This window comes from Coregonus clupeaformis, unplaced genomic scaffold, assembly GCF_020615455.1.
Source record: "Coregonus clupeaformis isolate EN_2021a unplaced genomic scaffold, ASM2061545v1 scaf0870, whole genome shotgun sequence".
In the NCBI taxonomy this organism is placed as follows: Eukaryota; Metazoa; Chordata; class Actinopteri; order Salmoniformes; family Salmonidae; genus Coregonus; species Coregonus clupeaformis.
In genome coordinates, this window is record NW_025534324.1 from 153,706 (window position 1) to 180,898 (window position 27,193).

At 42.8% G+C, this 27,193-nt stretch overlaps 2 protein-coding genes and 1 non-coding gene across 4 annotated transcripts in view; all 3 read right to left on the bottom strand.

The window, feature by feature from the left end:
* On the bottom strand, window positions 1-18,287 carry mrpl39 (mitochondrial ribosomal protein L39). Of its 2 annotated transcripts, XR_006659166.1 has the most exons (11): window positions 18,079-18,287; window positions 17,413-17,619; window positions 17,097-17,236; window positions 12,372-12,471; window positions 4,463-4,530; window positions 1,968-2,080; window positions 1,308-1,373; window positions 911-1,064; window positions 702-749; window positions 427-581; window positions 81-171 (listed from the first exon to the last, which is right to left on the bottom strand). XR_006659166.1 is itself a non-coding variant. In XM_045216946.1 (10 exons), the coding sequence occupies exons 1-10, from the start codon at window positions 18,113-18,115 to the stop codon at window positions 73-75; spliced, it is 1,032 nt and encodes a 343-aa protein (XP_045072881.1). In that variant the 5' UTR covers window positions 18,116-18,286; the 3' UTR covers window positions 1-72. The 2 variants fall into 2 exon arrangements, 1 of the variants encoding a protein (XP_045072881.1); XM_045216946.1 differs by lacking the exon at window positions 427-581 and having other exon boundaries at window positions 1-171; window positions 18,079-18,286.
* LOC121553796 lies at window positions 1,764-1,852 on the bottom strand. The gene has a single exon (XR_005997582.2). It is a non-coding gene; the product is annotated as a small nucleolar RNA SNORA47 (small nucleolar RNA).
* A 7,009-nt stretch (window positions 18,288-25,296) lies between the features above and the next one.
* The window catches only part of LOC121562373 (ras-related protein Rap-2a-like), a 33,079-nt gene continuing 31,182 nt past the window's right edge, over window positions 25,297-27,193 (bottom strand). The window contains exon 3 of the mRNA XM_041874672.2: window positions 25,297-26,392. Within this exon, the coding sequence (XP_041730606.2) occupies window positions 26,152-26,392 (241 nt within the window). The 3' untranslated portion in view covers window positions 25,297-26,151. The remainder of the gene's footprint in view (window positions 26,393-27,193) is intronic.

Genomic DNA, 27,193 nt, shown 5'->3' on the forward strand with positions numbered 1-27,193 from the left:
GATTTTCATACGTTATACATTTATTCCACAAATATTACAAAGACATATTTAATGACAACGTTATAGACATGATCATTGTTGGGGGGTAGGGGGAGGAGTCTGTTTAGGGGCAGAGGGCGGAGTCAATGTATCTGAAACAGTTTCATTGACTGATCCTGTGGGCACCTCAACCTGCAGAGAGGGAGAGGCATTAGGATGAAATCTGCAGTTCAATAATTAAGTATGAATAGATACTGATAGAGATTCTTAAAGGGATATTTCACTTTTTAAAGGATCACTTTACTCAAACACATGTATTTTGTTCATTAGTCAACTGTTGATATGGACCAAAAATGGTGCACGTCAGCAGAACAGATTTTCGAGATAGAACCCTTTCAGTAAAAATCTAAAAGTGTGATGATGCGTTTTAACTCATTTTTGACTTACTTACGGTGCTGTTGTTTCATCCAAACCATTCAAAATAATGTGGAAGCGTAACCTGATCCTCACAACATTTGTAATGCTTTTGAATGCACCGCTAGCTGTCTCCATCGATTTCCAGTAGCACTGCTACATGCTGTAAAAATGCCAGCCAGGTGATTCTGGACATTGGTAAATAACCAGACAACAACCTTAAAAACAGTTCAGATGAAATGACAACACCCTAGGTATGTCGCATACAAGCTACAACTTCAAAAAAGTAATGAGGTTATTTTCTTTACCAGCTTCTCTGCCCTGCTCCTCAGTTTCCTCCACACAGTGTGGTGGGCCTAAGGAAAGAGAACAGAAGAAATCGATGAATGACTCACTCAGTGAAACTAATCACCTCACTGACACTCACTCACAATCGGATACATTCTAAGATGCTTCATACATAGACAGAAACATCTCCTGCAGATGTGTGTGTGTGTGTGTGTGTGTGATTATGTACCTGTAGCTGGAGGGGCAGTGAGAGCCCCTGGGCCCGGCGGTGGAGACCCCACTCGTCCTCTCCTAGAGGGTGGATGGCGGTGACCTCGTACTGAGAGCACAGCCCTGTCCTGGCCACCAAGGGGCCCCCACTCAACAGAACATGGTCCCCACACCTAAGAGACAGACAGATAGGAGGTGAGACAAGAGTGTGTGTGTCATATATGTGTATGAGTGTGTATGAGAACACAGTGAAGATGAGTGTGTCTCAATAAGGATGTGAATAGTGTGTGTGTGTGTGTGAGAGAGAGAGAGAGAGAGAGAGAGAGAGAGAGAGAGAGAGAGAGAGAGAGAGAGAGAAAAAAAAAAAGAAAAAAAAAAAAGGAGGCATCTACCGCGGTACAGTTCCTGTAGCTCACCTGTAGAGCATCACTGTGCCTTTAGGACTTTGTGCTGACTTCTCCTCCACTTCCTCCTGCTTACACCTGCAAACACAGACAAAGACACAGGCACAGCTAGAACACTGGAAGAGAGAATATGAAACAGAGTAAAATAAGTGAAAAATAGCTATGAAAACATGGAGGAAAAGGGATAGAAGGGAAAATATTGCAAGAGAAGAGAGGTTTCGAATCTGGCTTTGCCAATAGACCTTCAGTCCAGAAAATAGCTACCAACAAGCCATACACATCTATGACCTAAGGTGAAATCCAACGTTTGTATTGTGTTACTTTTCCATTAAATACCTATGTAATTGAGAATGCTAGTTCTGTTCACAAACACAACGTCAGCTCTTATGGAGTTGATGTTGTATTCGGCGCATGTGACCAATAAAATTTGATTTGATTTGATTTGATTTGATATGGGTCTCATAGAGCTGGTTGTTGCATCTGCCTTATTTTCATTTAGGAGGTTATAACCTGTTATAACAGCACGTAACAAGCTGCTACACATTCTCAGTCCTCCGAAAGGGGGTACTGATAGCCAAATTCAATACCTTTGCATTATTTAGGTTTTGTCTTGTATATTCTATCCCCCAAAAATGATACAATTGAACAACAGAGGGTCTAGAAATAAAGTACCTGCTGTGAGAGAAGACCTCCAGGGCCACTGGGGGCGCTACCTCCAGAGGCTCCCAGGGCAGGTCCTGATGGATCAGCTGCTGAGCACCACGTGTCAGAGAGCGCAGGGACTCCTGGGACACACACACTCTCAGGTCATTTCACTTTGCTCAACACACATGCACTGTGGGGTCCGAAATGATTGACACCCTTGATAAAGATGAGCAACAATGACTGTATAATGTATGCAATATTTAAAATATATATATTTTATATAAGTGATAATGCCCAAGAAGCCGGTGTTTGGAGGATATATTGGCACAGGTGTTGTTAGGCCGGCAAACTGTGCCAATATATCCTCACAGGTGTTGTTAGGCTGGCAAACTGTGCCAATATATCCTCACAGGTGTTGTTAGGCTGGCAAACTGTGCCAATATATCCTCACAGGTGTTGTTAGGCTGGCAAACTGTGCCAATATATCCTCACAGGTGTTGTTAGGCCGGCAAACTGTGGCAATATATCCTCCAAACACCGGCTTCGAGGGCATTATCAACATATTCAAATAATGATTGACATATTTTCAATAAAAACGTAATTTTGATGAATTTATTCATACTATTTCATCCTTCCACAAGATATAGTCCCGACACAAATCTAGGATTGCTACCCAAGCCGGCTGGTTGTTCGTTCTATCGGTTCGGTTGCCAGAGACGCGACCCAGTCGCTCAGTCTTTTTTTGTTCTGTATCTATGGACGCGACCCAGTCATTAGTTCTAAATGTTACATTGCCATACTGGCTGTTCTTATCCCTTGCTTGCTAGTCAACTACGGCTAACTTACAGTCACGTCAAACAGTGCAGCCAGAATAACAACAGTAGCGGCATTTGCATTTGTTTAAGCTGTTTTTTAGTGACATTTATTTGGAGACATCCATAACAATGAGCTAATGAGGTGCAATTTCGCCTGGCTTAGAAAATGTGCTCTCTCGTCAGGACACTGTTGTTCAGAGGAGCAAGCCAACAACACAGCTAACACAATCACTTCAAACTGAAGCTGGAAAGACTGCAAACTAGCTGCACTTCGTTTCATTTTACTTTTTTCAACAGACATTTCTTTGTATCCATAAAAATGCCAGCTGATTCATGATTTCGACTGGCTGAGAAACGCTGCCTGCCTTTCTGTCTCGTCCCGACACGTTCATTACTATGGGACAGCAGGAGATCGAATTTGAATATCGAAACAAAGTTGTAAATGTCGGAGAGACAGACAGCAAGGTTTATACAAATCTCCGCTGTTGAAAACTACATTTTAGTCTAAAAGAAATGTGAGAATGTCTAGATGCTTTTTATAGTGGAGATCAAGTTTATAAAGTGCCTGGCTGGGTTGATGAGACAGTGGATTGCGCAGTGAGATGGAACAGAGTAAATAGGCATTTTAACATGGTGGTAACTTGTGGAATAGACACCGGCTGGAATGCGGTTTTAACCAATCAGCATTCAGGATTAGACCCACCCGTTGTATAAACTAATACAATTGCTCAGAGAAAGAGATTGTTTAACAAGTTTTTTAAAAATGATCTAAAAAAAACTCATTGACACCCGTAAAGATTCTTATAAATAAAGTAGTCAAAGTTAAGTAATTGGTCCCATATTCCTAGCACGCAATGACTACATTAAACTTGTGACTCTACAAACTTTATGGATGCATTTGCAGTTCGTTTTGGTTGTGTTTCAGATTATTTTGTGCCCAATAGAAATTAATTGTAAATAATGTATTTGGTCATTTTGGAGTCACTTTTTTAATAATATGTTTTTAAAGACTTCTACAATAATGTGGTGGCTGCCATGATTACGGAGAATCCTGAATAATGATGATTGAGAAAGTTAGAGGATCAAAGATCATACCCCCCCCAAGACATTCTAACCTCCTCTGTTACTGGTAATGGTGAGAGGTTAGCATGTCTTGGGGGTATGATCTTTTGACCCTCTAACTTTCTCACTCATCATTATTCATGATTCATTCAGGATTATCCGTAATCATGGTAGCATTCCTCATTAATGTAGAAGTGTTTAGAAACATATTATATTCTTACTTATAATAAATGTGACTCCAAAATTACAAAATACATTTTTTACCATTATTTTCTATTGGGCACAAAATAATCTGAAACACAACCAAACCTTTGACTACTTTATGTAAACTCTTTAGGGGTGTCAATAACTTTGACCCCTACCTTTTTAAGAAACAAAACTATTACTTGTTAAACAAAATCTATTTCTCTGAGGAATTGTATTAGTTTAAAATAATATAATAAAAACAATATTTCCATACAATATAGCTCAGTATTTGAATTTTTGATTTTATACAGTCATTATTGCTAATCTTTATCAAGGGTGTCAATCATTTCGGACTCCACTGTAAGCACACGAACACAACAGAGAATAACAAGTGTTTACACACACCAGAGATTAACATACATATTTACACAAACCAGAAAATAACACACATACACTGACCTCTGAAGGGCTCCAGGCGTCTAACTGAGGATCCAGCACCACATCACAACAGAATGCTCCTGAAGTTACTGCAGAGAGCGAGAGCGAGAATAAACATTGTATGTATTATATACACTGTGTGTACAAAACATTAGGAACACCTTCCTAATATTAAGTTGCACCCCCTTTCGCCCTCAGAACCGCCTCAATTTGTCAGGGCATGGACTCTACAAGGTGTTGAAAGTGTTCCACAGGGATGCTGGCCCATGTTGACTCCAATGCTTCCCACAGTTGTGTCAAGTTGGCAGGATGTCCTTTGGGTGGTGGACCATTCTTGATACATATGGGAAACTGCTAAGCATGAGAAACCCAGCAGCGTTGCAGTTCTTCTGACGTGGAAATTCTAACCAATGAGGAGAGACTTTGTTATTTCTTCAAACAATCACACTTTATTTATCTATTAATTATTGCAATAATGGAGCTGGTCAACGACCACCCGAATGACACGAGGAGTACAGAAACCTTATATAGGCAAGCCATCTTATGCAAGCATGTACAAAACTCGTGATCTTGGTGCGTGTATTTTCTGGACAATGAGACGGAACTGGGGTACAGGGTACAGACTAACTGTGAAAAAGGTAGTCTCATTCTGAGAACAATAGGTGTTAAAACAACAGGAAATCTCCCCAGACATAGTTCCTCAAAAGTAGATTAATGGTCCCTCGAACCAGGCAAGCAAGCATCTTTCGCTGTCTGCCTAGATGTGTGGGATTTGACACCCAAACACACACAGACGCTTGAACCTTTTGCCCAGCAACAGGCCCTAGCCAGGACACCAGCTTTATCACTAGTGCGCCGGATTCAACACTTTGCTCTGGTTTCAGTAGATTAAGAGGAACAGGTTATTTTCCTTCTGACTAGCAGGAAACCATAGGTCTCGCCTGTCAGCTCTTGGCTGTGCGCCCAGACATCATGCACATATTTCTCTAAACCTAGGTTCCTATGCTACACACATAGAACAGTTAGAAACAGGCCCATACCCATGCACACATAATCCCATCTCATATGATCTAGTTATATCAATAATCTCAGAATTAATGCCTAAGCAACTAGGCTTAAAGAAAAAGCTTCTAGTAAACAAGCATGATAAAGGTTTAACAGAAATTCCCATCACACTTCACACCCTCAAACCGGTGCGCCTGGCACCTACTAAAATACCCTGTTCAAAAGGCACATCAATATTTTGTCTTGCCCATTCACTCTCTGAATGGCACACGTACACAATCCATGTTTCAATTATCTCAAAGCATTCTTTAACCTGTCTCCTCCCCTTCATCTACACGGTTTGGTTACTACTGAAATGAACTGTATTTCATTATCCTCATTGCATTGTACAGTATTTACTGAAATGCTGTACCACTATACTGCTTTGTCAATATCTACAAATTGTATTTCATGCCAATAAAACAATCTCAATTTGAGAGAGACAGCGAAAGCCAGAGAGAAAGAAAGAGCAAAAAAGCGAGCGAGAGAACGAGCGAGGGTAAATAAAAGCTGGTTACAAACAGTGCCTTCGGAAAGTATTCAGACTCCTTCACTTTTTCCACATTTTGTTAGGTTATAGCCTTACTCTAAAATTGATTACATCTTTATTATCCTCATCAATCTACACACAATACCCTATATTGACAAAGCAAAAACTGGGTTTTTAGAATTTTTAAAAATGTATAACAAATAGAAAGATTGAAACATCACATTTACATAAGTATTCAGACCCTTTACTCAGTACTTTGTTGAAGCACCTTTGGCAGCGATTACAGCCTCAAGTCTTCTTGGGTATGACGCTACAAGCTTGGAACACCTTTATTTGGGGAGTTTCTCCCATTCTTCTCTGCAGATCCTCTCAAGCTCTGTCAGGTTGGATGGGAGCGTCGCTGCACAGCTATTTTCAGGTCTCAACAGAGATGTTTGATCGGGTTCAAGTCCGGGCTCTGGCTGGGCCACTCAAGGAAATTCAGAGACTTGTCCCGAAGCCACTCCTGCGTTGTCTTGGCTGTGTGCTTAGGGTCGTTGTCCTGTTGGAAGGTGAACCTTCGCCCCAGTCTGAGGTCCTGAGGATCATATACCTTACCTATCACACTAGACCCACTTCAATTTGCTTACCGCCCTAATAGATCCACAGACGATGCAATCGCCATCACACTGCCCTATCCCATCTGGACAAGAGGAATACCTATGTAAGAAAGCTGTTCATTGACTATAGCTCAGCATTCAACACCATATTACCCTCGAAGCTCATCATTAAGCTTGAGGCCCTGGGTTTGAACCACGCCCTTTGCAACTGGGTCCTGGACTTCCTGACGGGCCGCCCCCAGGTGGTGAATGGAGGAAACAACATCACTTCGCTGATCTTCAACACTGGGGCCCCTCAAGGGTGCGTGCTCTGCCCCCTCCTGTACTCCCTGTTCACCTATGACTGCGTGGCCAAGCACACCTCCAACTCAATCATCAAGTTTGCAGATGAAACAACAGTAGTAGGCTTGATTACCAACAATGACGAGACAGCCTAAAGGGAGGAGGTGAGGGCTCTGGGAGTGTGGTGCCAGGAAAATAACCTCTCACTCAACGTCAACAAAACAAAGGACATGATCGTGGACTTCAGGAAACAGCAGAGGGGGCACTCCCCTATCAACATCGATGGGACCGCAGTGGAGAAGGTGGAAAGCTTCAAGTTCCTTGGCGTACACATCACTGACAAACTGAAATGGTCCACCCACGCAGACAGTGTGGTGAAGAAGGCGCAACAGAGCCTCTTCAACCTCAGGAGGCTGAAGAAATCTGGCTTGGCACCTAAAACCCTCACAAACTTTTACAGATGCACAATTGAGAGCATCCTGTAGGGCTGTATCACCGCCTGGTACGGCAACTGCACCGCCCGCAACCGCAGGGCTCTCCAGAGGGTGGTGCGGTCTGCCGAACGCATTACCGGGGGCAAACTACCCGCCCTCCAGGACACCTACAGCACCCGATGTCACAGGAAGGCCAAAAAGATCATCAAGGACATCAGCCACTGCCTGTTCACCCCACTATCATCCAAAAGGCGAGGTCAGTACAGGTGCATCAAAGCTGGGACCGAGAGACTGAAAAACAGCTTCTATCTCAAGGCCATCAGACTGTTAAATAGCCATCACTAGCACATTACAGGCTGCTGCTGCCTATTGAAATCATTGGCCACTTTAAGAAATGGAACACATGTCACTTTAATAATGTTTACATATCTTGCATTACTCATCTCATATGTACAGTTGAAGTCGGAAGTTTATATACACTTAGGTTGGAGTCATTAAAACTCGTTTTTCAACCACTCCACAAATGTCTTGTTAACAAACTATAGTTTTGGCAAGTCGGTTAGGACATCTACTTTGTGCATGACACAAGTAATTTTTCCAACAATTGTTTACAGACAGATTATTTCACTTATAATTCACTGTATCACAATTCCAGTGGGTCAGAAGTTTACATACACTAAGTTGACTGTGCCTTTAAACAGCTTGGAAAATTCCAGAAAATAATGTCATGGCTTTAGAAGCTTTTGATAGGCTAATTGATATCATTTGAGTCAATTGGAGGTGTACCTGTGGATGTATTTCAAGGCCTCTTTGCTTGACATCATGGGAAAATCAAAAGAAATCAGCCAAGACTTCAGAAAATTTGTTTGTAGACCTCCACAAGTCTGGTTCATCCTTGGGAGCAATTTCCAAACGCCTGAAGGTACCACGTTCATCTGTACAAACAATAGTACGCAAGTATAAACACCATGGGACCACGCAGCCATCATACCGCTCAGGAAGGAGAGGCGTTCTGTCTCCTAGAGATGAACGTGCGAAAAGTGCAAATCAATCCCAGAACAACAGCAAAGGACCTTGTGAAGATGCTGGAGGAAACAGGTACAAAAGTATCTATATCAACAGTAAAACGAGTCCTATATCGACATAACCTGAAAGGCCGCTCAGCAAGGAAGAAGCCACTGCTCCAAAACCGCTATAAAAAAGCCAGACTACGTTTTACAACTGCACAAAGATCTTACTTTTTGGAGAAATGTGTTCTGGTCTGATGAAACAAAAATAGAACTGTTTGGCCATAATGACCATTGTTATGTTTGGAGGAAAAGGGGGTAGGCTTGCAAGCCGAAGAACACAATCCCAACCGTGAAGCACGAGGGTGGCAGCATCATGCTGTGGGGGTGCTTTGCTGCAGGAGGGACTGGTGCACTTCACAAAATAGATGGCATCATGAGGAAGGAAAATTATGTGAATATATTGAAGCAACATCTCAAGACATCAGTCAGGAAGTTAAAGCTTGGTCGCAAATGGGTCTTCCAAATGCACAATGAACCCAAGCATACTTCCAAAGTTGTGGTAAAATGGCTTAAGGACAACAAAGTCAACTCCCCTCCATGTCTCCGACCACTACTCTGTATCCTTTTCTCTCTCGCTCTCCTCCAACACTACTCACTCTGCCCCTACTCAGATGGTAATGCGCCTTCGCAACCTTCGCTCTCTCTCTCCCGCTACTCTCTCCTCTTCCATCCTATCATCTCTTCCCTCTGCTCAATCCTTCTCCCTCCAATCTCCTGATTCTGTCTCCTCAACCCTCCTCTCCTCCCTTTCTGCATCCTTTGACTCTCTATGTCCCCTATCCTCCCGGCCGGCTCGGTCCTCCCCTCCAGCTCCGTGGCTTGATGACTCATTGCGACCTCACAGAACAGGGCTCCGGGCAGCTGAGCGGAAATGGAGGAAAACTAGACTCCCTGCGGACCTGGCATCTTTTCACTCCCTCCTCTCTACATTTTCTTCATCTGTTTCTGCTGCTAAGGCCACTTTCTACCACTCTAAATTCCAAGCATCTGCCTCTAACCCTAGGAAGCTCTTTGCCACCTTCTCCTCCCTGCTGAATCCTCCTCCCCCCCCTCCTCCCTCTCTGTGGATGACTTCGTCAACCATTTTGAAAAGAAGGTTGACGACATCCGATCCTCGTTTGTTAAGTCAAATGACACTGCTGGTCCTGCTCACACTGCCCTACCCTATGCTTTGACTTCTTTCTCCCCTCTCTCTCCAGATAAAATCTTGCGACTTGTGACGGCCGGCCGCCCAACAACCTGCCCGCTTGACTCTATCCCCTCCTCTCTTCTCCAGACCATCTCCGGTGACCTTCTCCCTTACCTCACCTCGCTGATCAACTCATCCTTGACCGCTGGCTATGTCCCTTCCATCTTCAAGAGAGCGAGAGTTGCACCCCTTCTCAAAAAACCAACACTCGATCCCTCTGATGTCAACAACTACAGACCAGTATCCCTTCTTTCTTTTCTCTCCAAAACTATTGAGCGTGCAGTCTTTAGCCAACTCTCTTGCTATCGCTCTCAGAATGACCTTCTTGATCCAAACCAGTCAGGTTTCAAGACTGGTCATTCAACTGAGACTGCTCTTCTCTGTGTCACAGAGGCTCTCCGCACTGCTAAAGCTAACGCTCTCTCCTCTGCTCTTGTCCTTCTAGACCTGTCTGCTGCCTTTGATACTGTGAACCATCAGATCCTCCTCTCCACCCTCTCCGAGCTGGGCATCTCCGGCGCGGCTCACTCTTGGATTGCGTCCTACCTGACCGGTCGCTCCTACCAAGTGGCGTGGCGAGAAGCTGTCTCCGCACCACGTGCTCTCACCACTGGTGTCCCCCAGGGCTCAGTTCTAGGCCCTCTCCTATTCTCGCTATACACCAAGTCACTTGGCTCTGTCATATCCTCACATGGCCTCTCCTATCATTGCTACGCAGACGACACACAACTAATCTTCTCCTTTCCCCCTTCTGATAACCAGGTGGCGAATCGCATCTCTGCATGTCTGGCAGACATATCATGGATGACGGATCACCACCTCAAGCTGAACCTTGGCAAGACGGAGCTGCTCTTCCTCCCGGGGAAGGACTGCCCGTTCCATGATCTCGCCATCACGGTTGACAACTCCGTTGTGTCCTCCTCCCAGAGTGCGAAGAGCCTTGGCGTGACCCTGGACAACACCCTGTCGTTCTCCGCTAACATCAAGGCGGTGACCCGATCCTGTAGGTTCATGCTCTACAACATTCGGAGAGTACGACCCTGCCTTACACAGGAAGCGGCACAGGTCCTAATCCAGGCACTTGTCATCTCCCGTCTGGATTATTGCAACTCGCTGTTGGCTGGGCTCCCTGCCTGTGCCATTAAACCCCTACAACTCATCCAGAATGCCGCAGCCCGTCTGGTGTTCAACCTTCCCAAGTTCTCTCACGTCACCCCGCTCCTCCGCACACTCCACTGGCTTCCAGTTGAAGCTCACATCTGCTACAAGACCATGGTGCTTGCCTACGGAGCTGTGAGGGGAACGGCACCTCCGTACCTTCAGGCTCTGATCAGTCCCTACACCTAAACGAGGGCATTGCGTTCATCCACCTCTGGCCTGCTGGCTCCCCTACCTCTGCGGAAGCATAGTTCCCGCTCAGCCCAGTCAAAACTGTTCGCTGCTCTGGCACCCCAATGGTGGAACAAGCTCCCTCACGACGCCAGGACAGCGGAGTCACTCACCACCTTCCGGAGACATTTGAAACCCCACCTCTTTAAGGAATACCTGGGATAGGATATGAATGCACCAATTTGTAAGTCGCTCTGGATAAGAGCGTCTGCTAAATGACGTAAATGTAAAAAAAAAATTCAATGTAATGTATTGGAGTGGCCATCACATAGCACTGAGCTCAATCCTATAGAACATTTGTGGGCAGAACTAAAAAAGCGTGTGCGAGCAAGGAGGCCTACAAACCTGACTCAGTTACACCAGCTCTGTCAAGAGGAATGGGCCAAAATTCACCCAACTTATTGTGGGAAGCTTGTGGAAGGCTACCCGAAACGTTTGAATCAAATTAAACAATTTAAAGGCAATGCTACCAAATACTAATTGAGTGTATGTAAACTTCTGACCTACTGGGAATGTGATGAAAGAAATAAAAGCTTAAATAAATCATTCTCTCTACTATTATTCTGACATTTCACATTCTTAAAATTAAATGGTGATCCTACTGAACTAAGACAGGGAATTTTTACTAGGATTAAATGTCAGGAATTGTGAAAAACAGAGTTTAAATGTATTTGGCTAAGGTGTATGTAAACTTAAACTGTATATACTGTATTCTATAATATTCTACTGTATCTTAGTCCATGCCGCTCGTCCATATATGTATATATTCTTAATTCCATTTCTTACTTAGATTTGTGTGTATTTGGTATATGTTGTGAAATTGTTAGATATTACTTGTTAGATATTATTATTGATATGAGAGAATGCCAAGAGTGTGCAAAGCTGTCATCAAGGCAAAGGTTGGCTATTTGAAGAATCTCAAATATAAAATATATTTTGATTTGTTTAACACTTTTTTGGTTACTATCGATTCCATATGTGTTATTTCATAGTTTTGATGTCTTCACTATTATTCTACAATGTAAAAAATAGTAAAAATAAAGAAAAACCCTTGAATGAGTAGGTGTGTCCAAACTGACTGGTAGTGTATGTAAATAAGGTATTTGTGTTTTTTACTTTTAATACATTTGCAAAAACGTATAAAAACGTGTTTTCGCTTTGTCATTATGGGGTATTGTGTGTAGATTGCAGAGGATATATATATTTTTTAATCCATTTTAGAATAAGGCTGTAACGTAACAAAATGTGGAAAGAATCAAGGGGTCTGAATACTTTCCGAATGCACTGTATACTGTTGATTAGAAACACAAGAAACACCCCAATCCCCATAGGATTCAGTTCCTATCTGTTAGCTAGATGCTAGTAATTTCTTGATGTTTTTTTTACTGAAAATGGTAGGGAAAACATGGGTGTGAGTGTTTCCTGGCATATACCTGACACCTCTGGGACTCTGAGCAGCTCCACAGAGAAGTCCTCTTTAAAGGCATCCTGAAGGACCTGGCCCAGGAGGGCTGCACACGACCGCCAGTATGCCTATGGAGGGAGAGAGAGGCCACACACACACATAAATATAAACCATCAGCCAATCACTACAGTCACATTATTCTGAGATCAGTCAGTAACCACCACCAGAAAACCACCACTTTGGGGGCAAATATGGCTGGTGTTAAAAGTTTGCTGTATACAGTATCTATGGCCCTGTACACTAGAGTCTACATGTACACTGCAGAAATGTTGATCTTACCTAGATACTGGATCTCTTAACATTAGAATGCAATGACTTGACGTCTTAACAAGGTCAATTATCTTAGTGCACTGGCAAATCATTTTGCTTACTTTAACCTAAAAAAAAGGCTTGAAACAAGTCAGAATATCTTAAAACAAGACCAATTATCTTGATGCATTTTCTGGGTGAGCGAGATCAATTCAAAACAAGTATATATATATATATATATATATATATATATATATATATATATATATATATATATATATATACACACACACACACATACAGTGCCTTCAGAAAGTATTCAAACCCCTTGACTTATTCCAAATGTTGTTGTGTTAGACAGAATTTCAAATGGATTCAATTGAGATTTTGTGTCACTAATCTACACACAATACCCCAAAATGTCAAAGTGGAATTTTGTTTTTAGAAATATTTACAAATAAAAAAAAACTGAAATGCCTTGAATCATTAAGTATTCAACCCCTTTTATGGCAAGCCTAAAAAAAATACATGTGCTTAACAAGTCAGATAATAAGTTGCATGGACTCACTGTGTGCCATAATAGTGTTTAACATATTTTGGAATGTTTACCCCATCTCTGTACCCCACACATACAGTCGTAGTCAAAAGTTTTGAGAATGACAAGTATTGGTCTTCACAAAGTTTGCTGCTTCAGTGTTTTTAGATATTTCTGTCAGATGTTACTATGGTATACTGAAGTATACAGTATCTATGGCCCTTTTGTTTTTAGATATTTTTGTCAGATGTTACTATGGTATACTGAAGTATACAGTGTCAAAGGCTTTTATTGACAATTTCATTAAATTTATGCAAAGAGTCAATATTTGCAGTGTTGACCCTTCTTTTTCCAAGACCTCTGCAATCCGCCCTGGCATGCTGTCAATTACCTTCTGGGCCACATCCTGACTGATGGCAGCCCATTCTTGCATAATCAATGCTTGGAGTTTGTGGGTTTTTGTTTGTCCACCCGCCTCTTGAGGATTGACCACAAGTTCTCAATGGGATTAAGGTCTGGGGAGTTTCCTGGCCATGGACCCAAAATTTCAATATTTTGTTCCCCAAGCCACTTAGTTATCACTTTTGCCTCATGGCAAGGTGCTCCATCATGCTGGAAAAGGCATTGTTCGTCACCAAACTGTTCTTGGATGGTTGGGAGAAGTTGCTCTCGGAAAATGTGTTGGTACCATTCTTTATTCATGGCTGTGTTCTTAGGCACAATTGTGAGTGAGCCCACTCTCTTGGCTGAGAAGCAACCCCACACATGAATGGTCTCAGGATGCTTTACTGTTGGCATGACACAGGACTGATGGTAGCGCTCACCTTGTCTTCTCCAGACAAGCTTTTTTCCGGATGTCCCAAACAATCGGAAAGGGGATTCATCCGAGAAAATGACTTTACCCCAGTCCTCAGCAGTCCAATCCCTGTACCTTTTGCAGAATATCAGTCTGTCCCTGATGTTTTTCCTGGAGAGAAGTGCTACCTCGCTGCCCTTCTTGACACCAGGCCATCCTCCAAAAGTCTTCGCCTCACTGTGCGTGCAGATGCACTCACACCTGCCTGCTGCCATTCCTGAGCAAGCTCTGCCCCCCACAGCTGAATCAACTTTAGGAGACGGTCCTGGCGCTTGCTGGACTTTCTTGGGCGACCTGAAGCTTTCTTCACAACAATTGAACCTCTCTCCTTGAAGTTCTTGATGATCCGATAAATGGTTGATTTAAGTGCATTCTTACTAGCAGCAATATCCTTGCCTGTGAAGCCCTTTTTGTGCAAAGCAATGATGACGGCATGTGTTTCCTTGCAGGTAACCATGGTTAACAGAGAATGAACAATGATTTCAAGCACCACCCTCCTTTTAAAGCTTCCAGTCTGTTATTCTAACTCAATCAGCATGACAGAGTGATCTCCAGCCTTGTCCTCGTCAACACTCTCACCTGTGTTAATGAGAGATTCACTGACATGATGTCAGCTGGTCCTTTTGTGGCAGGGCTGAAATGCAGTGGCAATGTTTTTGGGGGATTAAGTTCATTTTCATGGCAAAGAGGGAATATGGAATTAATTGCAATTCATCTGATCACTCTTCATAACATTCTGGAGTATATGCAAATTGCCATCATAAAAACTGAAGCAGCAGACTTTGTGAAAATTAATGTGTGTCATTTTCAAAACTTTTGACCACGACTGTACTATTATCTGTAATGTCCCTCAGTCGAGTAGTGAATTTCAAACACAGATTCAACCAAAAAGACCATGGAATTTTTCAATGCCTTGCAAAGAAGGGCACCTATATTGTACCACCAGGTGTGCAAAGCTCTTAGAGACTTACCCAAAAAGACTCAAAGCTGTAATCGCTGCCAAAGATGATTCTAACATGTATTTACCCAGGGGGTTGAATACTTATCTAATCAAGAAACATTTTTTTTTTTTTACTTTGACATTACATAGTATTTTGTGTCGATCGTTGATATTGTTTTACAATTAAATCCATTTGAATCCCAATTTGTAACCCAACAAAATGTGTAAAAAGTTAAGGGTTGTGAATATTTTCTGAAGGCACTGTAAGATTTAAAATGTTTGCAGTGTAGATCCATTGTGCTGAACACCTCCGTTCATTATTATCTGTGGTGCTGTACGCTCCAGGGTGAAGTTTCCCCTTAGTACAGATTGAGGATCAGCTTCTCTTCTCCCAACCCTAACCATTAGTGGGGGAAACGCAAAACTGATCCTGATCTAAGGGCAACTTCACCCTACACGGGTCCTATATACCTCAGTGCATGTATACCTATATACAGTGGGGGAAAAAAGTATTTAGTCAGCCACCAACTGTGCAAGTTCTCCCACTTAAAAAGATGAGAGAGGCCTGTAATTTTCATCATAGGTACACGTCAACTATGACAGACAAAATGAGAAATTCTTTCCAGAAAATCACATTGTAGGATTTTTAATGCATTTATTTGCAAATTATGGTAGAAAATAAGTATTTGGTCAATAACAAAAGTTTCTCAATACTTTGTTATATACCCTTTGTTGGCAATGACACAGGTCAAACGTTTTCTGTAAGTCTTCACAAGGTTTTCACACACTGTTGCTGGTATTTTGGCCCATTCCTCCATGCAGATCTCCTCTAGAGCAGTGATGTTTTGGGGCTGTCGCTGGGCAACACAGACTTTCAACTCCCTCCAAAGATTTTCTATGGGGTTGAGATCTGGAGACTGGCTAGGCCACTCCAGGACCTTGAAATGCTTCTTACGAAGCCACTCCTTCGTTGCCCGGGCGGTGTGTTTGGGATCATTGTCATGCTGAAAGACCCAGCCACATTTCATCTTCAATGCCCTTGCTGATGGAAGGAGGTTTTCACTCAAAATCTCACGATACATGGCCCCATTCATTCTTTCCTTTACACGCATCAGTCGTCCTGGTCCCTTTGCAGAAAAACAGCCCCAAAGCATGATGTTTCCACCCCCATGCTTCACAGTAGGTATGGTGTTCTTTGGATGCAACTCAGCATTCTTTGTCCTCCAAACACGACGAGTTGAGTTTTTACCAAAAAGTTATATTTTGGTTTCATCTGACCATATGACATTCTCCCAATCCTCTTCTGGATCATCCAAATGCACTCTAGCAAACTTCAGACGGGACTGGACATGTACTGGCTTAAGCAGGGGGACACGTCTGGCACTGCAGGATTTGAGTCCCTGGCGGCGTAGTGTGTTACTGATGGTAGGCTTTGTTACTTTGGTCCCAGCTCTCTGCAGGTCATTCACTAGGTCCCCCTGTGTGGTTCTGGGATTTTTGCTCACCGCTCTTGTCATCATTTTGACCCCACGGGGTGAGATCTTGCGTGGAGCCCCAGATCGAGGGAGATTATCAGTGGTCTTGTATGTCTTCCATTTCCTAATAATTGCTCCCACAGTTGATTTCTTCAAACCAAGCTGCTTACCTATTGCAGATTCAGTCTTCCCAGCCTGGTGCAGGTCTACAATTTTGTTTCTGGTGTCCTTTGACAGCTCTTTGGTCTTGGCCATAGTGGAGTTTGGAGTGTGACTGTTTGAGGTTGTGGACAGGTGTCTTTTATACTGATAACAAGTTCAAACAGGTGCCATTAATACAGGTAACGAGTGGAGGCCAGAGGAGCCTCTTAAAGAAGAAGTTACAGGTCTGTGAGAGCCAGAAATCTTGCTTGTTTGTAGGTGACCAAATACTTATTTTTCACCATAATTTGCAAATAAATTCATTAAAAATCCTACAATGTGATTTTCTGGATTTTTTTCCTCAATTTGTCTGTCATAGTTGACGTGTACCTATGATGAAAATTACAGGCCTCTCATCTTTTTAAGTGGGAGAACTTGCACAATTGGTGGCTGACTAAATACTTTTTTCCCCCACTGTATGTGGTGTTGTGTTGTACCTGGTTGACCAGCAGTGGGTCTGTGTCTTTGAAGGTGAGCAGGGAGAGGGAGCAGGATTGGGTGAGGGGCTGATGCAGGGGCCAGGGCTTTCCGTCTACTAAGGCCAGGGCAGAGCTGGTTACATACCACTCTTTCAAGTCTGAGAGAGAGATTTAATATGATTCATATTATATACTTTTTCTGACTGCCTTGACAAAATCATACAGCATACAGACAATCCATGCATGAAACGTATTCCACACACTGGCTGTACTGTACTAAGTATGCAGCTGTGTGGCACACAGACACACACACAGGTATCATCCCTGTACTCACGGCGTGCACAGCTGTGTGGTGTGGACACTCCCTTGTTCATGACAAGCAGGGTGCCCTGCAGACCGGGTATTTGCAGGGTCACCTCGATCTTTTCCGTGCGCGGGTACAGGGCGCGCTGGCGAGCCTGCTCCCGGGAAAACACGACGCTGCGCTGACCACGTACCTCCGCAGCCGAGGGACGCACAGACGCAGCACTGGACGCCAACCCTGAGTCAATGATACATAGGCAGTACATGATTAGACAACACACTAGGAATAATACAAATTTCCTAGGCCTAAACTAGTTTGAAGATTAAATATTTAATGGAATTCACAATTTGTTGGTCTTCATTGGAATAGTGTTATTGGGAACTAGCTATCCCTTGAAAATCAATTCCCGAAAAAACGCAGCCACATCATCTGACAGCAAGAATATGGCAACTGATTTTCACAATCCCACGTCCCACAAGTTAGCGATGCAGCAACCGAGATTAGCTATATAAACTATCTCACTGTCATAGTTTACATAATTAACATTTGTTGATGATGATGTCCTCATCATCTAATCTTGTACTTAGCAACACCCAAGGTCATTTTGTATACAGTGAAGCTATCTAGTTAGCATTCGGTAGTTAGCCCATGTTTTTTGAGTGGCAGCGGTTGTGTGGTCAGAAATACTGTACTTACGGTGCTGGAGAAGTTGACATACGGTACGACACGCCATTGTTGCGTTTGGGATTTTGGCGATGAGTCTCTGGTACTGGTTTAACAGTAGGCAACCAATGCCGGCCTAAATTATGTGTATTTTACAATGCTATTTTTTGTGGAGTTCGTTTTGACTCCATGCCTGTTTAAAGAGCAACGTTGATTACGGTCCGGGTAGAATCAATTGGTGGGGTGTTGAGTAGTTCCCATATAAGCGCTTGAGAGGACACTATGTTCCAAAAACAGACAGCAGGTGTAGTTGTAATATGTTTCAGTAAAGCATGAACAATTTTATTGATAGTTTTGTCTGTTCAGAGATGTGACTCACTGATAGACCAGAATGTAATTGTTGACATCTGACCTAGGCTCAATGTATGGGGATATCTAGCCTGGACAGCCGCTAGTGGTCGCTATTGTATTTAAATATACAAAATCCCCATGCTATGGCAGGCCCTATAAAAGACAAACTCATTAATATCTCTTTAATTTCATAATTTTTTAGTTATTGCGGGTGTAGTGAAATGCTTGTGTTAATTGCTCCAACAGTGCAGTGATATCTAACGATACCTAAAAAAAAAAACGAATCTAAGTGTAAAATAATGGAATTAAGAAATATATAAATAGTAGGAGGAGCAATGTCGGAGTCTGCCCCAGAGTAAAATATATATATACAGTGGGGAGAACAAGTATTTGAAACACTGCCGATTTTGCAGGTTTTCCTACTTACAAAGCATGTAGAGGTCTGTAATTTTTATCATAGGTACACTTCAACTGTGAGAGACGGAATCTAAAACAAAAATCCAGAAAATCACATTGTATGATTTTTAAGTAATTCCTTTGCATTTTATTGCATGACATAAGTATTTGATCACCTACCAACCAGTAAGAATTCCGGCTCTCACAGACCTGTTAGTTTTTCTTTAAGAAGCCCTCCTGTTCTCCACTCATTACCTGTATTAACTGCACCTGTTTGAACTCGTTACCTGTATAAAAGACACCTGTCCACACACTCAATCAAACAGACTCCAACCTCTCCACAATGGCCAAGACCAGAGAGCTGTGTAAGGACATCAGGGATAAAATTGTAGACCTGCATAAGGCTGGGATGGGCTACAGGACAATAGGCAAGCAGCTTGGTGAGAAGGCAACAACTGTTGGCGCAATTATTAGAAAATGGAAGAAGTTCAAGATGACGGTCAATCACCCTCGGTCTGGGGCTCCATGCAAGATCTCACCTCGTGGGGCATCAATGATCATGAGGAAGGTGAGGGATCAGCCCAGAACTACATGGCAGGACCTGGTTAATGACCTGAAGAGAGCTGGGACCACAGTTTCAAAGAAAACCATTAGTAACACACTACGCCGTCATGGATTAAAATCCTGCAGTGCACGCAAGGTCCCCCTGCTCAAGCCAGCGCATGTCCAGGCCCGTCTGAAGTTTGCCAATGACCATCTGAATGATCCAGAGGGGGAATGGGAGAAGGTCATGTGGTCTGATGAGACAAAAATATAGCTTTTTGGTCTAAACTCCACTCGCCGTGTTTGGAGGAAGAAGAAGGATGAGTACAACCCCAAGAACACCATCCCAACCGTGAAGTATGGAGGTGGAAACATAATTCTTTGGGGATGCTTTTCTGCAAAGGGGACAGGACGACTGCACCATATTGAGGGGAGGATGGATGGGGCCATGTATCACAAGATCTTGGCTAACAACCTCCTTCCCTCAGTAAGAGCATTGAAGATGGGTCGTGGCTGGGTCTTCCAGCATGACAACGACCCGAAACACACAGCCAGGGCAACTAAGGAGTGGCTCCGTAAGAAGCATCTCCAGGTCCTGGAGTGGCCTAGCCAGTCTCCAGACCTGAACCCAATAGAAAATAATTGGAGGGAGCTGAAAGTCCGTATTGCCCAGCGACAGCCCCGAAACCTGAAGGATCTGGAGAAGGTCTGTATGGAGGAGTGGGCCAAAATCCCTGCTGCAGTGTGTGCAAACCTGGTCAAGACCTACAGGAAACGTATGATCTCTGTAATTGCAAACAAAGGTTTCTGTACCAAATATTAAGTTCTGCTTTTCTGATGTATCAAATACTTATGTCATGCAATAAAATGCAAAGGAATTACTTAAAAATCATACAATGTGATTTTCTGGATTTTTGTTTTAGATTCCGTCTCTCACAGTTGAAGTGTACCTATGATTACAGACCTCTACATGCTTTGTAAGTAGGAAAACCTGCAAAATTGGCAGTGTATCAAATACTTGTTCTCCCCACTGTATATACACAGTACCAGTCAAAAGTTTGGACACTCATTTAAGGGTTTACATTGTAGAATAATAGTGAAGACATCAAAACTATGAAATAACACATATGGAATCATGTAGTAACCAAAAAAGTGTTAAACAAATCAAAATATATTTTATATTTGAGATTCTTCAAATAGCCAACCTTTGCACACTCTTGGCATTCTCTCAAATCAAATCAAATTTCATTTGTCACATACACGTGTTCAGCAGATGTTATTGTGGGTGTAGCAAAATGCTTGTGCTTCTAACTCCGACAGTGCAGTAATATCTAACAAGTAATATCTAACAATTTCACAACATATACCCAATACACACAAATCTAAGTAAGGAATAGAATTAACCCAAAGCACAGCTCCAAACTATGCAATAACTATTTAGGGAAGAAGCAGTCAGCTGGTATTCTGTCTATAATGGAGTGGCCAGCACAGTCACCGGATCTCAACCTTATTGAGCTGTTGTGGGAGCAGCTTGACCGTATGGTACGTAAGAAGTGCCCATCAAGCCAATCCAACTTGTGGGAGGTGCTTCAGGAAGCATGGGGTGAAATCTCTTCAGATTACCTCAACAAATTGACAACTAGAATGCCAAAGGTCTGCAAGGCTGTAATTGCTGCAAATGGAGGATTCTTTGATGAAAGCAAAGTTTGAAGGACACAATTATTATTTCAATTAAAAATCATTATTTCTAACCTTGTCAATGACTATATTTCATTTACATTTACATTTACGTCATTTAGCAGACGCTCTTATCCAGAGCGACTTACAAATTGGTGCATTCACCTTATGATAGCCAGTGGGACAACCACTTTATAATTTTTTTATTTCTAGAGTATATTTTTAATTTTCATTTGTTTTATATATATATTAATATATATTTTTAAGTTTGTTTATTATTATTATTTTTTTTTTTGTGGGGATGGGGTGGGGGGTGTAGAAGGATTACTTTTATACTATCCCAGGTATTCCTTAAAGAGGTAGGGTTTCAAGTGTCTTCGGAAGGTGGTCAGTGACTCCGCTGTCCTGGCGTCGTGAGGGAGCTTGTTCCACCATTTCCACCATTTCCACCATTTCCTATGCATTTTGCTATATTTCCTATTCAAACTCATTTCATGTATGTTTTCATGGAAAACAAGGACATTTCTAAGTGACCCCAAACTTTTGAACGATAGTGTGTGTATATATATATATATATATATATATAGTTAAGTAAACAAGATAATGGCAACTGCTCTGCCTCTGACCGCAAGGCACTACAGAGGGTAGTGCGTACGGCCCAGTACATCACTGGGGCCCAGCTTCCTGCCATCCAGGACCTCTATACCAGGCGGTGTCAGAGGAAGGCCCTAAAAATTATCAGACTCCAGCCACCCTAGTCATAGACTGTTCTCTCTGCTACCGCACGGCAAGCGGTACCGGAGTGCCAAGTCTAGGTCCAAAATACTTCTCAACAGCTTCTACCCCCAAGCCATAAGACTCCTGAACAGCTAATCATGGCTACCCGGACTTTTGTATTGTCCCCCCCACCCCACCCAACCCCCACTTTTAAGCTGCTGCTACTCTGTTTATTATTATTTATGCATAGTCACTTTAACGCTACCCACATGTACATATTACCTCAATTACCTCGACTAACCGGTGCCCCCGCACATTGACTCTGTACCCGTACCCCCTGTATATAACCTCCTACTGTTATTTTATTTTACTGCTGCTCTTTAATTACTTGCTATTTTTAGTTTTTTCTTAAACTGTATTGTTGCTTAAGGGCTTGTAAGTAAGAATTTCACAGTAATGTCTACACCTGTTGTATTCGGCGCATGTGGCAAATAAATTTTGATTTGATTTGATTTGTCATGCATGGCTCAGACCCTGAGGGCCATCGAGAGCAGTCAGATCTTCCTGTCCCGTTCTAGTGTGGCCCGGCCCTGCAGCCCAGCCTGAGCTCCTCCAGCAGCAGTAGCATGGACAGCAATGTCTTCTGCTCTGATGAGCCACGAAGGGTTACAAGGTCCAGGACCAGGTCCAGCAGAACCGCTAGCTTAGCATTAGCCTGTCTCTATGTCTGTGCCTTGTTTGTTAGCATTAGCTTAGCATTAGCTTGTCTCTATGCCTGTGACTTGTTTGTTAGCATTAGAGTTAGCTTTGGCTCCGTTTATTGCCCCTGCAGCTGGCTCATGTTTCCCTGGATCCTGGATCGCTATCCTGCTCTTCCTCCTGAGGGTCTTCCTGACCACCGGTGAGTGTCACATCACATGTTCACACATCTAAATGTCATCCTATGTAACTAATCTGTGTCCCAAATTGCACCTTATTCCCTATGGACCCTGGGCAAAAATCGTGCACTAAATAGGGAATAGGGTGCCATTTGGGATGTATCCTAGATTTCCTATATATCTAACTTGTACTGGTACATGAGACAGATCCCCTGTCCACCCCAAACCTAGTGTGTGTGTGTGCACGCGCATGTGTGTCATCCACCCCTCTAGCAAAACATTTAAACAATATCTTATCTCTCTATTGGGTAGAATTGGAGTGGTTTACTTTGTGCACAAACAAATACAGAATTTACTGACACCTGATGCTTTTGGTGAGGTTGACGTCTTCTAGTACCAGGTCATTTGTCTACTGGTGGGTTGGCATCACTGCTGCAGGTCAGGGTCACTGAACTGCCCTCCACTATTTCACCAGAGGAACAAATTACATACAAAATATAGTAATGTCATTAACAAAAAATGTTTTACAGGCCTACATATACAGTTGAAGTCGGAGGTTTACATACACTTAGGTTGGAGTCATTAAAACTCGTTTTTCAACCACTCCATACATTTCTTTTTAACAAACTATAGTTTTGGCAAGTTGGTTAGGACATCTACTTTGTGCATGACACAAGTAATTTTTCCAACAATTGTTTACAGACAGATTATTTCACTTATAATTTACTGTATCACAATTCCAGTGGGTCAGAAGTTTACATACACTAAGTTGACTGTGCCATTAAACAGCTTGGAAAATTCCAGAAAATGATGTCATGGCTTTAGAAGCTTCTGATAGGCTAATTGACATAATTTGAGTCAATTGGAAGTGTACCTGTGGGTGTATTTCAAGGCCTACCTTCAAACTCAGTGCCTCTTTGCTTGACATCCTGGGAAATCAAAAGAAATCAGCCAAGACCTCAGAAAAAAATGTGTAGACCTCCACAAGTCTGGTTCATCCTTGGGAGCAATTTCCAAACTACTGAAGGTACCACGTTCATCTGTACAAACAATAGTACGCAAGTATAAACACCATGGGACCACGCAGCCGTCATACCACTCAGGAAGGAGACGCGTTCTGTCTCCTAGAGATGAACGTACGAAAAGTGCAAATCAATCCCAGAACAACAGCAAAGGACCTTGTGAAGATGCTGGAGGAAACAGGTACAAAAGTATATATATCCACAGTAAAACGAGTCCTATATTGACATAACCTGAAAGGCCACTCAGCAAGGAAGAAGTCACTGCTCCAAAACCGCCATAAAAAAAGCCAGACTACGGTTTGCAACTGCACATGGGGACAAAGATTGTACTTTTTTGAGAAATGTCCTCTGGTCTTGATGAAACAAAAATAGAACTGTTTGGCCATAATGACCATCGTTATGTTTGGAGGAAAAAGGGGGTTCCTTGCAAGCCGAAGAACACCATCCCAACCGTGAAGCACGGGGGTGGCAGCATCATGCTGTGGGGGTGCTTTGCTGCAGGAGGGACTGGTGCACTTCACAAAATAGATGGCATCATGAGGAAGGAAAATTATGTGGATATATTGGAGCAACATCTCAAGACATCAGTCAGGAAGTTAAAGCTTGGTCGCAAATGGGTCTTCCAAATGGACAATGAACCCAAGTATACTTCCAAAGTTGTGCCAAAATATCTTAAAGACAACAAAGTCAAGGTGTTGGAGTGGCCATCACAAAGCCCTGACCTCAATCCTATGGAAAATTTGTGGGCAGAACTGAAAAAGCGTGTGCGAGCAAGGAGGCCTACAAACCTGACTCAGGTACACCAGCTCTGTCAGCAGGAATGGGCCAAAATTCACCCAACTTATTGTGGGAAGCTTGTGGAAGGCTACCCGAAACATTTGACCCAAGTTAAACAATTTAAAGGCAATGCTACCAAATACTAATTGAGTGTATGTAAACTTCTGACTCACTGGGAATGTGATGAAAGAAATAAAAGCTGAAATAAATCATTCTCTCTCCTATTATTCTGACATTTCACATTCTTAAAATAAAGTGGTGATCCTAACTGATCTAAGACAGGGCATTTTTACTAGGATTAAATGTCCGGAATTGTGAAAACTGAGTTTTAATGTATTTGGCTAAGGTGTATGTAAACTTCCAACTTCAACTGTAGTAATGTCATTAACACTTTTTTTTTCTGCACTTCATTAGGCCTACATCAAGTAGTCTAAAACTCCAAAACTGTCTTAATCACTATTCTCTGTAAAAAAACGTTTTCAAATAACTTAAAAAGGCATTTTCTAAAAGTAGTTTGTCGTTATAATTTGACACAGTTCCAATATGATTCTATATACCCATTGGGCTCACTCTGCTCAAAATTAGTGCACTACGGAATAGGGTACAATTTGGGACAGAGACCTTTACTGCAAACAACACAATTACTTACCCAACAGGATAAATATTGGCAGTAAATACCATCAGCCCCTTTGTATTTACCAAGTTCCATTCTATTCCAACAGCACAACATGCAGTAGATCGTAACTGGATACAGAAATCACCAGTCTGGCTCACACAGTTAGTTTTTTGTAAGGCGTCCAGAAACACAACAACTACCTAATCAAAAAGATGACTTCATAAAAGCCTGTAAAATGTGGTGTGGGAAGTTATGTTCAAAGTCTAGAGTTTATTAATAATTGTAAAACAAATCTATCGCATTTCATCACACCGTTCAATGTATAACATCATGTCATTAAATACATTTGACTATTTTTCCACGTTTGTTGAAGATTAATTTAATGAGGTGCAAAATAAAACTTTTTTACCATTTTGTCTCTGAAGTGGGAGATTAAATGCAACTGTACACATAAAAACATCTGAAGTCAACCACGAACCTCAGGTAACAAGGCAAACAATTTGTTGTGTATGGCAACAGAGATGCACAGATGACGTCAGCCTGATCTATGTGAAGCATTACAGATTGCACAATAGAAACGTAAAGGTTATTTCCAATTGAGCCGACATATGCAGTCTCCGCTAACACCAGAAAATTGGCTTTAAATTTCTATCACACTGTAACGCTGATCTTTCGCGATACGGATTTAATAGAGCGTTTAGACTGTCTTTCTGTCTGTCTGTGCTTCTGTCCATCCTTCTGTCTTGGTGAGTTTGATTGTACGTACTCAACAGTGTCCCATGCTCTGCGCCATCCTTTTGAGTCAACACACTATGTAGGCCTAGAATGTTTATCTGTTTTCTTTGACCCCTGTTGCCACATGCTTCTCTGGCGAATGTGTAATAGAGGGAGTTCGGTGTATCACTGTCGCATGAAGAATAACCTTGCCTGAGACCTAAATACTTGGATAGCTCACCGTCACAAACGTGTTTTATTCATTGGGGGCAGTATTGTCCTGTCTTGGCCCCTCCCGCTGTCACCCTCTCACACCGCCACCCCCCTGGAGCTGGTAAATACTGCAGACGGAGCAGCAGGGCTCCTATTTGTCCAGCCCCCTGTCCGCCACACTCTCACAGACCCCCCCCCCAAGCTATTGTATACGGCAGGATAAGCCGCAGCAGGGTTCCTCTCTGTCGGGCAGCGAGGACGAGTCCATCTGTCGGACGATCTCAGTGAACAGCTCGTCCACCATGTTCTTGCTCTTGGCTGAGGTCTCCAGGAAGGGACAGCCCCAGTCCTCGGCCAAAGCCTGGCCCTCTCCACACGACACCTCCCTCTCTCCCTCCAGGTCCACCTTGTTCCCCACAAGGATCACCGGCACACTCTCGTACCTGGGAGGGAGAGAGAGAGAAAGTGTGTGAGAGAGAGAGATGGGGGAGATACATTATATCTGTGTGCATCTCTGTATTTATTACAGCAATGGGAGCTCTATATTCATGTACAGAATAGAGATAGAGAGAGACATAGACATATACAGTGCATTCGGAAAGTTTTCAGACCCCTTGACTTTTTCCACATTTTGTTATGTCACAGCATTATTCTAAAATGGATTAAATTGTTTATTCCTCTCATCAGTCTACACACAATACCCCATAATGACAAAGCAAAAACAGGTTTTTAGAATTTTTTCCAAATTTATAACAAATAAAAACTGGAAATATCACATTTACATAAGTATTCAGACCCTTTACTCAGTACTTTGTTGAAGCACCTTTGGCAGCAATTACAGCCTTGAGTCTTCTTGGGTATGACGCTACAAGCTTGGCACATCTGTATTTGGGGAGTTTCTCCCATTCTTCTCTGCAGATCCTCTCAAGCTCTGTCAGGTTGGATGGGGAGCGTCGCTGCACAGCTATTTTCAGGTCTCTCCAGAGATGTTTGATCGGGTTCAAGTCCGGGCTCTGGCTGTGCCACTCAAGGACATTCAGAGACTTGTCCCGAAGCCACTCCTGCGTTGTCTTGGCTGTGTGCTTAGGGTTGTTGTCCTGTTGGAAGGTGAACCTTCGCCCCAGTCTGAGGTCATGAGCGCTCTGGAACAGGTTTTCATCGAAGATCTCTCTGTACTTTGCTCCGTTCATCTTTGCCTCGATCCTAACTAGTATCCCAGTCCCTGCCACTGGAAAACATCCCCA

Bases quoted from the DNA above. Each gene is read 5' to 3' on its own strand.
- mrpl39 (XM_045216946.1), bottom strand. From the start codon at position 18,115: ATGGCGTGTCGTACCGTATGTCAACTTCTCCAGCACC. The intron at 12,472-17,096 runs GTACAACACAAC...CTCCCTCCATAG, and splicing joins ACCCACTGCTGGTCAACCAG to GCATACTGGCGGTCGTGTGC. The intron at 4,531-12,371 runs GTATATGCCAGG...CGCTCTCTGCAG, and splicing joins CAGAGTCCCAGAGGTGTCAG to TAACTTCAGGAGCATTCTGT.